The sequence below is a fragment of the Felis catus genome, chromosome B4 (genome assembly GCF_018350175.1).
Source record: "Felis catus isolate Fca126 chromosome B4, F.catus_Fca126_mat1.0, whole genome shotgun sequence".
Taxonomy (NCBI): domain Eukaryota; kingdom Metazoa; phylum Chordata; class Mammalia; order Carnivora; family Felidae; genus Felis; species Felis catus.
In genome coordinates, this window is record NC_058374.1 from 13965886 (window position 1) to 13980897 (window position 15012).

The window sequence follows — 15012 nt, forward strand, 5'->3', positions numbered from 1 at the left end:
CCCTTCCATGGAATAGAAAGAGATTAAATTAAGCCTCATGGCAAAACTTCTCCATGGGAATGCAAGCTGGTGCAGCAACTCTGTAAAACAGCATGGAGGTTCCTCAAAAAACTAAAAATAGCACTACCCTACGACCCAGCAATGGCACTACTAGGCATTTATCCACGGGATATAGGTGTGCTGTTTCGAAGGGACACATGCACCCCTATGTTTATAGCAGCACTATCGACAATAGCCAAAGGATGGAAAGAGCTCAAATGTCCATCCAGGGATGAATGGATAAAGAAGATGTGGTATATACATACAATGGAGTATTACTTGACAATCAGAAAGAATGAAATCTTGCCATTTGCAACTACATGGATGGAACTGGAGGGTATTATGCTAAATGAAATTAGTCAGTCAGAGAAAGACAAAAATCATATGACTTCACTCATATGAGGACTTTAAGAGACAAAACAGATGAACATAAGGGAAGGGAAACAAAAATAATATAAAAACAGGGAAGGGGACCAAACAGAAGAGACTCATAAATATGGAGAACTGAGGGTTACTGGAGGGGTTGTGTGGGTGGGGGGGGGCTAAATGGGTAAGGGGCATTAAGGAATCTACTCCTGAAATCATTCATTGCTTCACTATATGCTAACTGATTCGGATGTAAATTTTAAAAAATAAAAAAAAATTAAAAAAAAAAACAAACAAACTTCTCCAAAAGTCAGAGCAACCACAGAAGGTTCTGGGAAAGGAACACCTCTCATGGCAATGCAAAAGGGAAAGAAAACCTACAGAAGGAAAGATCTGGGAGCAGATGGCAAAGTGAGCCATAGAGACCAAAATGTCTGCCAACTGTGATGTAGCAGCCGAGAAATGAGGCACCAAATCAGGTGAGAACATGTAAACCCTCCCCCTGTCCTTGGATACTTCCAATAACTGGCTTATCTTCAGAGGGTCATATTGTCAGCTCCTTGCTGACATATAGATCCTTCTGCTTGGAATTATGTTGTCCTTCTTGTCACAATTAGTAAAGTATCATTGTTTTTCTCTGTTTTTCACATAACACCATGGCCACCTCAAAGGAACTGTTACATATGGAAATCTTTCCTTCACAATATCTCCACTCATATCACCATTTTTCATGGGTCCATTACCTCATTCTTCCTTTTCCCTGTGCAGTTATAAGCAGAATGTTGTAGGAGAATGATGCAAGATATCTCCAAAATTGCACCTTTGCATAAAGGATCTAGCCTCACTTGTGCACAGACATAAAACTTGGTTTTAAGGAACACACAGTCTGATGGAATCTTCACTGAGCATCCCAATGATTCAAGGCCTTACTCAAGTCAAGAAAGTGACTAACCATACATTGTGTCTGTAACCAGAAAGCACTCCTCTTCTTACCTGTTTGCTAATGTTTAAAGTCCTTTTAACAGCCACCAAATTTTTTCATTCCATAGGTACATTTGCACCATAAAATACCAATAGGCTGTAGAAGAGGCAACATATTCAGGTAAATTAATTACGTACCAATGTATACATGCCTGATTGCATGTTCTTTTCTTTTAAAGCTTATTTATTTATTTTGAGAGAGAGAGAGTTCACATGAGCAAGGGAGGGGAGAGAAGGAGGAGAGAAAGAATCCCAGGCAGGCTCCATGCTAGCAGGTCATAGAGCCTGATGTGGGCTCAATCTCATGAACGGTGAGATCATGACCTGAGAGGAGACCAAAAACAAGATGCTCAAACCACTGAGCCACCCAGGAACCCTGCATGTTGTTTTGATGGTAGCAGAACTGGGGACCAAAGGTAGTGAGGAAGGAACCCTACTGTGGAGGGGCAGGGCCTGGAGAGGGCAGTCTTGAGGCAAAGGTAAATTTTATCTATCTGATGATGAACATGCCTAGCACTGGTCTTGCTAAAATGAAGCACCAGCTGACAGCCACTCATGGTGTATCACATTAAAAGAGACTTATTATAAATGGGCACTCTATCCACTCAGCTAATATATCCATAAAGTCAAGGGGAAGTGCTCCCTGATTCTGAGTAGGCATTAGGGTTCTATTACACGCAGGTCACTTACTTAAAAAAAAACCCTCAAATATACACAGACACTGAATTATTAGAGAGCAAATGACAGGTAATGATGGTAAAGTTTAAACACACTCCCAATTAACCTGTTCTAGCCCCTGGGTAGACCCTGTAAGTATAAATTATAGATCTCAGGATAAAGTGACTGATGCTTGAGGATTAGGTCAGCGGCCACAAAAAGAGGCTGAATGCCAAATAGGTATTGCTTAGATTCATTATATAGTATTTGGTTTTCACTTTATAAATATCCTGGCTAATGTGTCTTTCTTCACAAAAGGATTTCATATCTATTCTTCAAGACCCAACTCATATGCTGCAATCCCTTGGATAACTTCCTGGATCCGCCAAATTGAGTTTCTCTCACCTCATCCCCCACTCCTGTCTGTGTTTTAGCATGCACTGTATCAGACCTGTTGTCTTAGCCCTCTGTGTCCATGTTTTAGAGACATTATTTAAGTACAAGCTCTAAAGGCAAGACTTCCACAGAACCCTGCTTTCTCTAGAATTTACATTTTACTTGTTTTTTAAAGGGTACAATTTCTCCATAATTTACATTTTCCTTTTATTTGTTTAATGGCTGCATTTCTCATTTTCCCACAAACTCCATGAAACATGGAGTCATGTCTGTCCTAGTTACCACTCTAAATATGGCATTATTCCTAGCACAATGTCTAGCACATAGTAGGCACCCAATAAACATTTCTTAGTTATTGTATTTTATGTTCATACTTTTCAAATAACCTGGCAGACACAACTTACACATAATATGATTTCAAAGAATGGTTAATAAACACAGTATATCTGAACTAATGGATGAAAACTAGAGGCAAAGTACACTAGTGCCACAGTGTAGAGATGCACTTTTGGGAGTAAATCCTGAATAAACAAAAGGGGCTCTGTAGTAAGTCCCAAAGTTGGTGAACCCAAGCACTTTTTAGAAGTAGTGAGAAATTTTTGCATTTTCTTCTCAAAATTTCTACTTAGAGAATAGCATTATTTGGTGTTTTTTAAGAAAATAGATGAATATTTATTCACAATCCAAATTCTAAAGCCATACAATTCAATCACAAAGAAATGTGGATTATAGATTTCTAACTAAACTGTGTCCCTCTTTTTCTGCAGAATTATGTTCATTGGGATCTCTGACTCCAAATGTATTTCTGGAGGAAAATCTTTACCACTATATACATTTCTAGTAACACACTCGAAGGACTTAAAGATTGAAGAATGCTAGCAGACTGTTTGAGAATGGGATCCCTGATTTCTCACTCAGAGGTGTCATGGTGGGATGTGTTGGAGTCAACTCATGTCTTAGAAAAGCTTTAGTGAGTAGTTGTGCCTTCACAACATGTGAGGTAGTCAAGTCTTTGGATGTGAACAAATGCCTTCAAAATCTAGTGGGCACTATACCAAGAGAGCAAGTGATACCATTTATAACAGCAACCAGGAAACTCAAAATCTCTCGGCCAAATTTGCATTGACCCAGCAGTGGCCATTATCCCAGCCTTCTCTAGCTGAGGAACTGAAAATCAAGAGTGAGTGTGCAAAAGTAGCATTCAGAACAATTTTCATGGGTATGATACACAAGCTCCAACTCTGCCCACTCTGTACCGCTACTTTCAAACTCCAAAACTCCTTACAAGCATCATCAATTCAAGGAAGCTTCTTAGATTCTACTTCCTCAATGTAACCAGAGGGCTTTGGTTGTATCAGTCTTTTCACATTATTTCTTGTGTTCCAAACACATCTATGCCTTAGACTTTTGTTTTCTTGAAGGCATGTGTCATGTCTTATGCTCCTTTATAGCCCAATCTAAAGGGTCTACATCTAAAGTAGCTACAGAGTTGGCTCACATCAAACCCACCCTACCTATATCTCCATTATACAGAGAAAGAAAATACCTTGCATATAGTGGACACAAAGGACTCAAGTAAGAATTTACTGAAAGACTACCAGGTTCCAGCCACTGTCCAAGGTGCTAAGATATTGTTAAATAAGACAGGCAAGGTTTCTACTCTCTAGGGAACAATAAGTAACCAAACCAATCCATAGAAAGATAATTTTAGATTGTCATAAGAGTTATGAAACAAATAAAAATGGGCAATGACATGAGGAGTGGTAGGAAGGAATGACAAAGTGGCCTCAGGGAGTAGACATTTCAGTGGATACCTGAATGATGAGAAGGAGGCAGCGAAGCAAGGATCTGCAAGGGGAGAGTGTCCTAGGGAGAGGCACCAATATAAAGCAATGTTTGTTATTGTTGAGGATAGACACTTGGGAGGGGTATAGAGGGAGATGGTGGAGATGCTTAATTGTTAATTCTCTTTCCTCCATCTATATCAGAGCAGGGTGCCACCTCTCCCCCCCACTTTGCATTTTTTTCATTACCATTTCCATTTTCTCAATCCTGCTCTCTGATTTCCATTAAAATGTAAGAACACGAGCCTCTGCCAGCAGCAAACACATCTGGATCCCTCTTCTAACCCCTAAACATCTAAAACACCAAGCTAAAATCCATTTGAATACAGAAGCAGAGACTTAGCTTTCATTATTGTTAGGTCCATTCAACTAATGTTTGTTTTTATGAGCATTGCATGTCATTATCCTTACTGATCATAGTCAGCAACTAACTTATGAATTTACTCATCACTGTTTCTTTCCATAGTATCTCATAGGGAGTCCTATTATGGGGTAAATAGTCTTAGCAAAGCAGCGTATTTCACTATGCACTAACATAAAAAGAAACCCAGCAAACGCAACTAAGTGTCATTTCCCAAGGTAATCATAAAAACTTCAGTGAACAGCTACGCTACTTATTTTAGTATTCCCAAATTTGAAATTTCTTCATCATTATCATCATTTACTTCATTGCAAGTATTTGTTCATCAAGAACTGGAATCAATAAAAGAAAGAAGAGAAGCAGCTAATTTCGGCATGATGACCAGATTGTCTAGATATCGTGCCTGGAATACATCACAAGTGACATTTCTAGTCATGTTTCCAATCATTTGGAAAGTCACACAGACTTTCTCTGGCAACATGCAAAGCTTTTGGATGCTGCAAGCCCTGCTGTCAGCAACAGCAGCCCAGAAAAGGAGGCGTCGCACTGAATGTACTCTACCTGATGCCATCTTCTGTTCCGACTCGAGACATTTAGGTTCTTCCCGGGAGTCCTCTTCTTCCTGAGTTACAGCCCCACAAACCAGAAAAATAGGGAGACATTAAAAATATGCACTAATTTACATAAACACTTTATGCAAACCTACTGAATTAATATGAGTTCAAGATCTGAAAAAAATTAGACCAAACACTTAACAAACTGAGTCTTTGGACAAGCAACAAATTCAACACCAGATGTTGAGTAGAATAACTACAGGGGTGCTGGGTTACAAACTCTAGGGTGCCAGCACAGGGAAGTGTCTATGGATGTGGTCCCTGAATCAATACAATCCAGGGGCCCTCAGTGACTAACATGTTTGGGAGCATCGATTACTTAGGCAAAGTTGTGGTAGGTTCCTCCACAAGTCAGATATTCCACCAGCATGGTGTAACAAAGATAATTATGCTTTACTCTTCAATATTCAAAGAGCTGATTTCACCTATTTTTGAAAAATATATCACCATTCAGTTATTTTTTATCTCTGGGAAGTTGAGTAAACACATTCTTCTTTGAGTTCCGGTATGGTATTTTTTAATGACATTGTGACTCCTGTAACATTGCTGAAGTAGACCGAGCTAGGAGTGAGGGAGGTAAATTAAAAAGAATGTCTACAAGATGCTTTTCTAATTCTGTCTGCAAGATGACTTTACACTGATTCCCTCACTTATTTTTTTTCCTTCCTTGAACAAATATTTGAGTGCCTCTTACAGGCTATTTCTGTGGGACCTTAATTTCTATGCAAGATCCCTTCAATTACACTGCAAGCAGTTGTCTACTCAGCATCCTTCCCAGACTGGCACACTTTCTGCACATATTTTGTTCCTCCAAAGAATGTGGCCCACTAGAAGATGTTTTGGACCACAACAAAGCATGGGGGTGTGGAGTTCCATAAATGATAACCGAGGCTACTCTGTAACCAAAGTGGAACAATGGAACTCAAAAATTGATATTATCCATGGTAGGAGTACTCCCCCATTTGTTGTGAGTTTGCAGCTCCTAAGTACTATCTCATCTAGATGAGAATCCATCATACTCTCAGGCTTAGTTAGTAAGATAAAGAAGTGTTCTTTTCAACTCATGAAGAATAGTTTCTTTAAATTGTCATCACACTCAACTTACAAGGGAATTGATTTCACCTATGTTGGGAACAAATGCTTTTCCAGAGATCAAAAATCATCTTCAAATGTTTATCAGGGAGCAGTTCCAAAAACTTATTCTACTTTTGAAACCCATGAACCAGTATGGGCGATGTGAGTAAACACGCGTTCAGTTCAATTATCTCAAATTTAAAAGTTGTAAGAAATTTTAATGATAATTGCTTCCAAAATTATATTTCTAAAAGGGATGTGAATTAATACTACACCAAAGGGCATGTAAATGATAGAAAGCCCCATTATACATAAACTAACTACAGCACCTAATTTCTTGTTTCACAAGGCCAAACAGGACTGTATATAATGAAAACACAGGAGTGATTTTATAATACAGCTATAGGGAAAGTCTCTCAAAATGCCCAAATAACCAAATAAAATTGTTTCATAGATGAAAGTACTCTCCTTTGAGCCTGTAACAGTGTTTACTTTTTATTGCTTTGAATTCCAGAATTGTGAAATAATGTAGCCCTTCAGCTTTCCTCCGAACATATTATTTTATTTTAAAGTGCCCCTCCCCCAATTTTTCTCGTTAAATAGTAAAAATTGCAAAGCCCTGGAATGATCTGCAGATGGAAGGATATTTGGAATCCTCTTGGCTGGAGAGCTCTCAGCATAGAATAAACAAGCATCTGTCTTCGATAGTGTAAACTATGTTCTATTTAGAGAAAAAAGACTGAGCTTCTTAGATTCTTGTGTTTCTTCTCTTCAGTGCAAGTCTGTGATTTGCTGAATTTGTTCTCACTGGCTTTTCCCCAGCAGAGCTAGAATAAAATGACAACAGTCCAACTGTAGTAGACATCTGTTGATTTTGCTGCCTGGCATTCACTCACTCTATCTAGTAAGTGTGACCCGGTTTCCTCTTTAAAGTCATCCTCTTCCACTCTTCACCAACTGTGGCTCCTATGAAACCAGCCCAGAGCTCCATGGACCTCCCTCCATACTACTTACTCCAGGGGTGGTCATGTGACTCAGGGCAGGCCCATCAGTCCACTGCATTTCCGTGTGATTGGTTCCAGGAGTCATGTGACCCAATCAAGGCTAATGATAGATTTCCTCTGGACTTTGGAATAGGAATTTGACTCCTATTCTTACCCAGTAAAATCTGAAGCGACTTTGAGGTTTGGAGCTGGTGCTGTCACACGCAGCTGAGACAGACATCCACACAGAGAAAGGCAGAGCCAAGAGATGGACTGATACTGAGTCCCAGTGATATCATTAGAGCCCCAAATCCAAGCATTCCAGAAGAAAGCTTAACCTTGGACTTTTCAGCCTAAGTCAGCTATTATGTTCCTTTTTCCTAAACACACACACACACACACACACACACACACACACACACACACACATTTAGGGGCCCCTGGGTCCTCAGTCAGTTAAGGGTCAGACTCCATTTTGGCTCAGGGCATGATCTCTTCCTGGGATGGAGATCTGTGACAGACTCTGTGCTGTCAGTGTGGAGTCTGCCTGAGATTCTCTCTCTCCTTCTTTCTTTCTCCCCTTCCCCCCCACCCCGCCTCAAAATAAATAAATAAATAAATAAACATTTTTTTTAAACCACGATGATTTAAAAAATAAAAACCCATTTCTATCAGGTTTTCTGTCACTTCTAACAGAACCAGCCAATGCACCTCAGCTCTGGGCAGCCAGAGTGGCTGCGTTGGTCAATAGCTTCTGTGACTCACACACTATCTTGTATTTTAATCTATTTTTAAATGGAATATGACAGGGTTGATGCACTGACAAAGTGCTCAGAGGAAGTGCTAATACAATTTGGCAAACAACTGAGCTTTTCATCTATTTCTTCTGAGGTCTAATTCCAAGATGTTTTACTGAGAGGTCATGAGTTTTGTATTCTTTATGAGATGGTCAGTCAGGCTCGACCACAAGAGGAGTCAGAGGAGAGGAAAATCAGGAAAAAATAAGTCTATCACCCTCACAGGTCCTAGAAAAGAGGCTCAGCCCACCTCGGAGGGCCACATGGGAAAGACACCAGAGTGGTTGGGGGCAAGAGACAGGAGCTAGGGGAGTCTTTAGGACACGGACTTTATTGGGGTTTCCACAAGGGAAAGGCAAGGCAGGGTGCAGTAAATAGCTTAGGATTGGCTACTTTAAATAATCAGTGGGCTTTGAGCCATAGGGATGGTCGCTAGTTGCCTGGTACCTGGCGCTGAGATAATTAAGGCAGAGGGATATTGCCTCCTGGGGTACACAGGCCAGACAGAGAAGGTCCAACTCTGGATTGGTTAGTTTGCCTCGTGCAGGCACAGTCCAGGCTGGACCCTTTGTTGTCTCTAAGAAATGGCTAGCAGAAAGGTTTTTGAGATATGTCAAAACATTACAATATACAGAAAATTTAAAATATTTGCAATACATCACACTAAACCACAACCTGAGTATGTTTACAATGAGTGAGTTCAAGGTATGTTTTAGTACAAATAAGTTTTTTTTCCCCTAAGATTCACCTGTTTGAGCAATAGAAAATCAGTCAACCAATCGATCAATCATTAACTGTATAAGCTCAGTGACATACTTTGAGTCATTTTAAGCTGGCCTCATAGTGCAACACTGACAGCTGGCATTTCACTCTAGGAGAGCAAGTTTAGAAACAAGATGGTAGTTCAAGAGAAAAATAGCATTCTTGACCAAGAATTAAGGAGATTTAGTCCCATTCGTCTCCACCTGTTGGAACAAGTACATGACTGACTCTTGGCGTCAACTTCCTCCATCTGGAAAATGGATTCCAAATATAACCATCCCTTCCCAAGAAAGTTGAATTCTAATTTTAAATAACTGCTTCCCTGTCACCAAACGTTTGAGGAGTCTTCAAGTCTTCTCTCTTATGGACTGTACTACAAAGAACGTCTTTCAGTGTAAGGGTTTTTGTTATTTCAAATTATTTTGGATTAAAGTTTCAAAGGTAGGATTTTGGATCAAAGATCATGAATGTTTTTGAGGCTCTTGATGTAAAACTCCCCCCCATACAAAATATTACAGTAAATTAATGTGTTAAAATGTGACAGTTCTGTTACATCCTCTCTAGCAGCATCTAAGTCCACATTTTGATGGATATGAAGTCTCCCATTGGAGGTAATTTTAGAAATGGATATCCAAAACTCACCATATTCCAGTGCCAAGAGTATCTCTCATTTCACTTGTTTTATTTTGGCACTGCATTGCTATTAGTAAATACATTTTTAATCTTCCATGGAATCCCATATCTAAGCCTCATCTATCCCACTATTTTGTAGGATCTTCCAGGGCAAAAACTATGTTTCCTCTTCAAGCTTCATTCAGGCTCTACCCTCTTTGTCAACAGGTGCTTGTCAAACAATTGTTGAATGGATTCAATTGTTCCCCTACTTTACACTTTTGTTTAATATCCAACCCAGTAACACAACCCACAATGAAACTTTGAACATTGTCCCGCCTAATAACAAAGATCAGGTCATAGTTTCTATAAGGCCTTCCTGAAGCAGCTCCCATCTCCATCCCAAACTCTAACCCACTGTGTAGCAGTTCATTAGCCCTCAACAACTCTCTGAGGTAGGTGACCTTATTATCATCAGTCCTGTTTTATGGATGGAGAAACAGAGGCTCAGAGTGGCTCATTCACCCTGTAGTGGATACTATGATGTGACACCTGGAGACTCCCTCGGGACTGAAAGATTTATTGTCAGAGCTACAAGAAACGTGGTTAATAGACAGCACTCAGCTGTCAGCATCCTGGAAGAGAGTTGCTAGGGCTGGTGGTACTTGGACTTGTTGACTTGAAGGCAGAGGGGCCCAGCCCCCTCACTTGATCTCAAGACAGCTCTGAAGGACCCTCCTAGCTCCAGAGCTGCCTGTTAGTGGAGGGCTTCATTGAGAAACTTCATTGTATCCCATCATTTCTCTCTGCCTAATCCTTCATCCTTCTCTTTCTTTCCACAAGGGTTGATCCCCAAAACACTCCCTAATGAACTTTGCATATGCTACTCTCCATTTCAGAGTCAGCTTTCCGGGAACCCACCAACACACCCAAAGTAACATTTCCTGGAAGTGCCAAGAGGGAATTCAGACCCAGGTCTACCTGGCTCCAAGTCCGATGACATAAACCACTATACTAAAATCCCTCCTTAATATCAATCAGTGTCTCGCCCTTGTTCAAGCTATGGATGCCTGGGCCGCAGCTCAGTTTCTGATTTGCTAAGAATGAGGTTTGGGGTGACCAACCATCCTGATTTGCTTGGAGCTGAGGAGTTTTCCAGGATGCAGGACTTCTGGTGCGAAAACCAAGGAAGTCTTAGGGAAACTGAGATGAATTGGTCACACTAATTGGAGTGTGACCCTGGTATCTGCTATTCAAATGACCTCTAGATGTTTCTGATGCACTGAAAAAGCTTTAAAAATATCGTATATTTGTAAAAGAGAGTCCTAATTATGGATGAGTGTTTTTAAGCTAATATTTTGAACTCTCTGTTAGGCACTGCCTGTAAGAACTTTACAATCTGTTTAGCAAATATTATTGTCCTCATTTTACAGATGAGGAAACTTAACAACTAAGATCAGAGAAATTAAGGAACTTTCCCCAAGTCACACAGCTAATAAGTGAGCCTGCAGAAAAACCCCGTTGGTCTAGAATCTATGCTCATAACCACCTCTCCATAATGTACACCAAATGACTTGTTCTCTCTAAATTTCCTCATCTGAAGATGGAGATAATATATATATCCATGGGTTTTTGTGAGGATAAAATAAATCTGTACAGCATCTATTCCAACGCCTGCTGCAGAGGGAATATATATTATGCACCTTTCCTTTTCTTCCAGTGTAAACACTTTGTTGGGTTGTATGTCCATTTTTTTTTAATTTTTTTTCAACATTTATTTTTGGGACAGAGAGAGACAGAGCATGAACGGGGGAGGGGCAGAGAGAGAGGGAGACACAGAATCGGAAACAGGCTCCAGGCTCTGAGCCATCAGCCCAGAGCCCGACGCGGGGCTCGAACTCACGGACCGCAAGATCGTGACCTGGCTGAAGTTGGACGCTTAACCGACTGTGCCACCCAGGCGCCCCAGTATGTCCATTTTTTTGGTCCACTGGACCACTAAGGAAAGGATTACAGGTCATCCACCAAAAGCTCTTTCCTGACTATATTTAGAACCTAGAAAAATTCCATTTATGTCAATATATATTTACTGAGGAACCTCCATGTTCATGGAACTATGCTAAAAAACGTGGGGAATGCCACAGTGAATAGAATATAATCTTGGGCCTCCAGGAACTCATAACCACAGGAGAGACATATGACATTGATCTTAGTTTTCTTAGGGAATGAAAAATCCTAACTCTAACAAATAACTTTCTCTCCCCTCCTCTTCATGTGGTGTTGTGTGTAAATCATGTAGGATAAGGAGTAGAAAGAATTTCAATATTGGAACGTGAGAGAAAGAGCTTGGTTAGCACTTAGGACTAAGGGAAGGGTAATATAAATAAATTGGTTCACCCATGTCCTCAGCTTCCTCTTTCTGGGTGGGCAAACACAATTCCAAAGCTGTGAACAAGTCTTTGAGCCTTCAGAGAAATGACTCTGGACCCCAGTGCACAGGTGAGGTGTCAGAAGCATCCAGTCAATTTTAAGACATGTTACACAGTTGTCATTTTAAAGAATTAATGCAGCAGATACAACTATTCTGAAATGTGCCAAGAACAATAGAGCAAGTGGGTGGAGACAGAAGCAAAGCCCATTGTCATCTCACAGGGTGGTGGAAGGATGTGGGCCTTGGAGTTAGGGAGACCAGGGTTCAAATCCTGGCTGTGCCTTGTAGAAACTCTGTGAGCCTCAGTTTCCTCATCAAAATGTACAAGTAATCACTTGATGTCCTTGCAGGACTGCTGTGAAGGTTAATGAGATGACAAGTGTAAGAATATCATACTAGTCACTACTAACATGACATAGAGTGGTGACTGTCTGCTCATCCAGCATCCACCCACCCCATCTGGTAAGAGCTGCCATCTCCTGGCCTCAAGGATTAATCTAGGTAAGAGGATGCAACTTAATTTAGGCTAGTCATCCTGACTTTACTGGGACTTCTCTGCTTGGTTGATGGATGTCTTACAGTCTTAGGTAGGAGCCTCAGAGCCAGTGACAGTCATATCCTCTGAGATAGCCTAAGAGAATGAACCCAATGCTCAATGAGAAGCAGAGGCAAAAGGCAGAGTGGGAGCTATAATGGATGGTGGTCCTGTGTCCTATTCTGTGGTTTATTATTTCTATATTCCTCTGCCAAATCTATCAGTTTAGGCTACCCCTAACTTCTTGCTGCTCAGAGAATGCCCTTTCAGATAATTGTAGATGAAGGGGAGCCCAAGAAGGGCTGGGCCCATAGAGGATATTCTTCAGGAGCAAACACTGCAATTCACTAAGTTACCTAAGATCAGGGAGGCTCTGAGACCTTGACCAGAGGCTTGGTTCATTTACAGCCTACCCTACATGGTGCCCTAGAGTGCTACGTGCTTTTCTGCTTTTCTTCATCTCTACTTATAGGAAAACTAAGTAGTTACAGGGAAAAGAAAAAGAAAAAGAAAAAGAAAAAGAAGAGGTATTAGATCTCATGCTTGTAAACTTGTAGTTCTCAAACTTGGGTATGTATCCAAATCATGTGGAGGACATGGCAAAAATACAGAGAACCCAGCCCTTTTCCATTTCGACAAGCCTAGGTCTCTGGATTTTATTTTTATTTTTATTTGTTAGTGCTTTATTTGTATCATATTAATACAGTGGAAAAGCATGCACATTGGAGTCAGACGAATAGGTACAAATCGCAGCTCTCCCACTTGTGAGTCATGGGATTTTAGCAAGTTCCTTACATCACGTGTGCCTGCATTTTCTTGTGGGACAGTGTAGCTAATAATAGCTCTTCCCTCGGAGGGCTGTGGTGTGGTGAGTTTGTTAGTGGGTGTAAATGGAGCGATGCCCGGCACGTGAGGTGGTGGCGGCGGATGGTTTCCCCTTTTAGGGAAGTGACTTCCTGCAAAGGCACCAGCTCTATGTAAGAACAGTTTTGTGTCAGCTCATTTATCCGTCCATTGTTTCCACGAATAGGACCCTGGTCAACTGCTTAGTTGTGTTTAGATATATACTGACAAACGCTTTTAAAAATCTGGTGTTTTATCTCCTTTTGTGGTCCTTAAAGAGATCCCTGAAAGATGATAGTACAGATGGAAAGATGTTAGGAGTCATCTGACATCTCCAAGCAAACCTGTTTTCTTTTCTTGTGTATTTGCCAGTTTCTAAAATGTCATATTCAAAGGACTTTCCTTAATTCATTTTAGGTACATGGTTATAGTTCAGTTCATCTTACCATCTGGAAAGTTCCCTAACAATCAGACTAAAATTTCTCATGTTAACATCTCATTACTTCTTTTTTAATTTTTTAAATTTTTTAATGTTTATTTTTTTTTAATTTTTTTTTCAACGTTTATTTATTTTTGGGACAGAGAGAGACAAAGCATGAACGGGGGAGGAGCAGAGAGAGAGGCAGACACAGAATCGGAAACAGGCTCCAGGCTCCGAGCCATCAGCCCAGAGCCTGACGCGGGGCTCGAACTCACAGACCGCGAGATCGTAACCTGGCTGAAGTCGGACGCTTAACCGACTGCGCCACCCAGGCACCCCTACTGTTTATTTATTTTTGAGAGAGGGAGACAGAGACAGAGCACAAGCAGGGGAGGGGCAAAGAGAGATAGGGAGACACAGAATCCAAAGCAGGCTCCAGGCTCTGAGCTGTCAACACAGAGCCCGATGCGGGGCTCAAACCCACAAACTGAGAGATCATGACCTGAGCCAAAGTGGGACACTTAACCGACTGAGCCACCCAAGAGCCCCTCATTCCTTTTTTAAAACATATCCTAAATTTTTATTAAGTTTTTTATTTTAATTCCATGATAATTAACATACAGCGTCATATTAGTTTCCAGTGTACAATATAGTGACTCTACACTTCTATGCATTACTCAGTGTCCACATGATAAGTGTCCTCTTAATCCCCTTCATCTACTTCCCCCACCCCCACCCTCCTCCCCTCTGGTAAGCATCTGTTCTTTATAGTTAAGAGTCTGTTTCTTGATTTGTCAGTCTCTCTCTTCTTTTTTCCTTTGCTTGTTTGTTTCTTAAATTTCACATGAGTGAAATCATATGCTATTTGACTTTCTCTGACTTATTTTACTTAGCATTATACTCTCTAGATCCAACCATATTGTTGCAAATGTCAAGATTTCATTCCTTCTTATGACCAAGTGATATTCCATTATATATATCTATGTGTATATTTCCACATATAACTACATATATCTGTATATTTCTACATATATGGATATACCACATATATCTATTTATATCTACATATGTAGATATACCTATTTATATCTATATCTAATCTGTATCTATCACTTCTTTATCCATTTATCTATCCACGGACACTTGGGCTGCTTCCATAATTTGGCTATTATAAACAATGCTGAAGTAAACATCAAGGGTCCATGTATCCCTTTGAATTAGTGTTTTTGTATTTTTTGGGTAAATACCCAGTAGTGCAATCTCTGGATCATAAGGTAGCTTTACTTTTAACTCTTT

The 15012-nt window shown here is 40.4% G+C and overlaps 1 protein-coding gene across 1 annotated transcript in view; it reads right to left on the bottom strand.

Annotated features, from left to right (window-relative positions):
• Positions 1-15012, bottom strand: part of FAM107B (family with sequence similarity 107 member B) — a 165767-nt gene that overhangs the window by 137940 nt on the left and 12815 nt on the right. Inside the window, exon 2 of the mRNA XM_023256382.2 lies at positions 5206-5266. Coding sequence (XP_023112150.1) covers positions 5206-5215 — 10 coding nt within the window. The 5' untranslated portion in view covers positions 5216-5266. The remainder of the gene's footprint in view (positions 1-5205; positions 5267-15012) is intronic.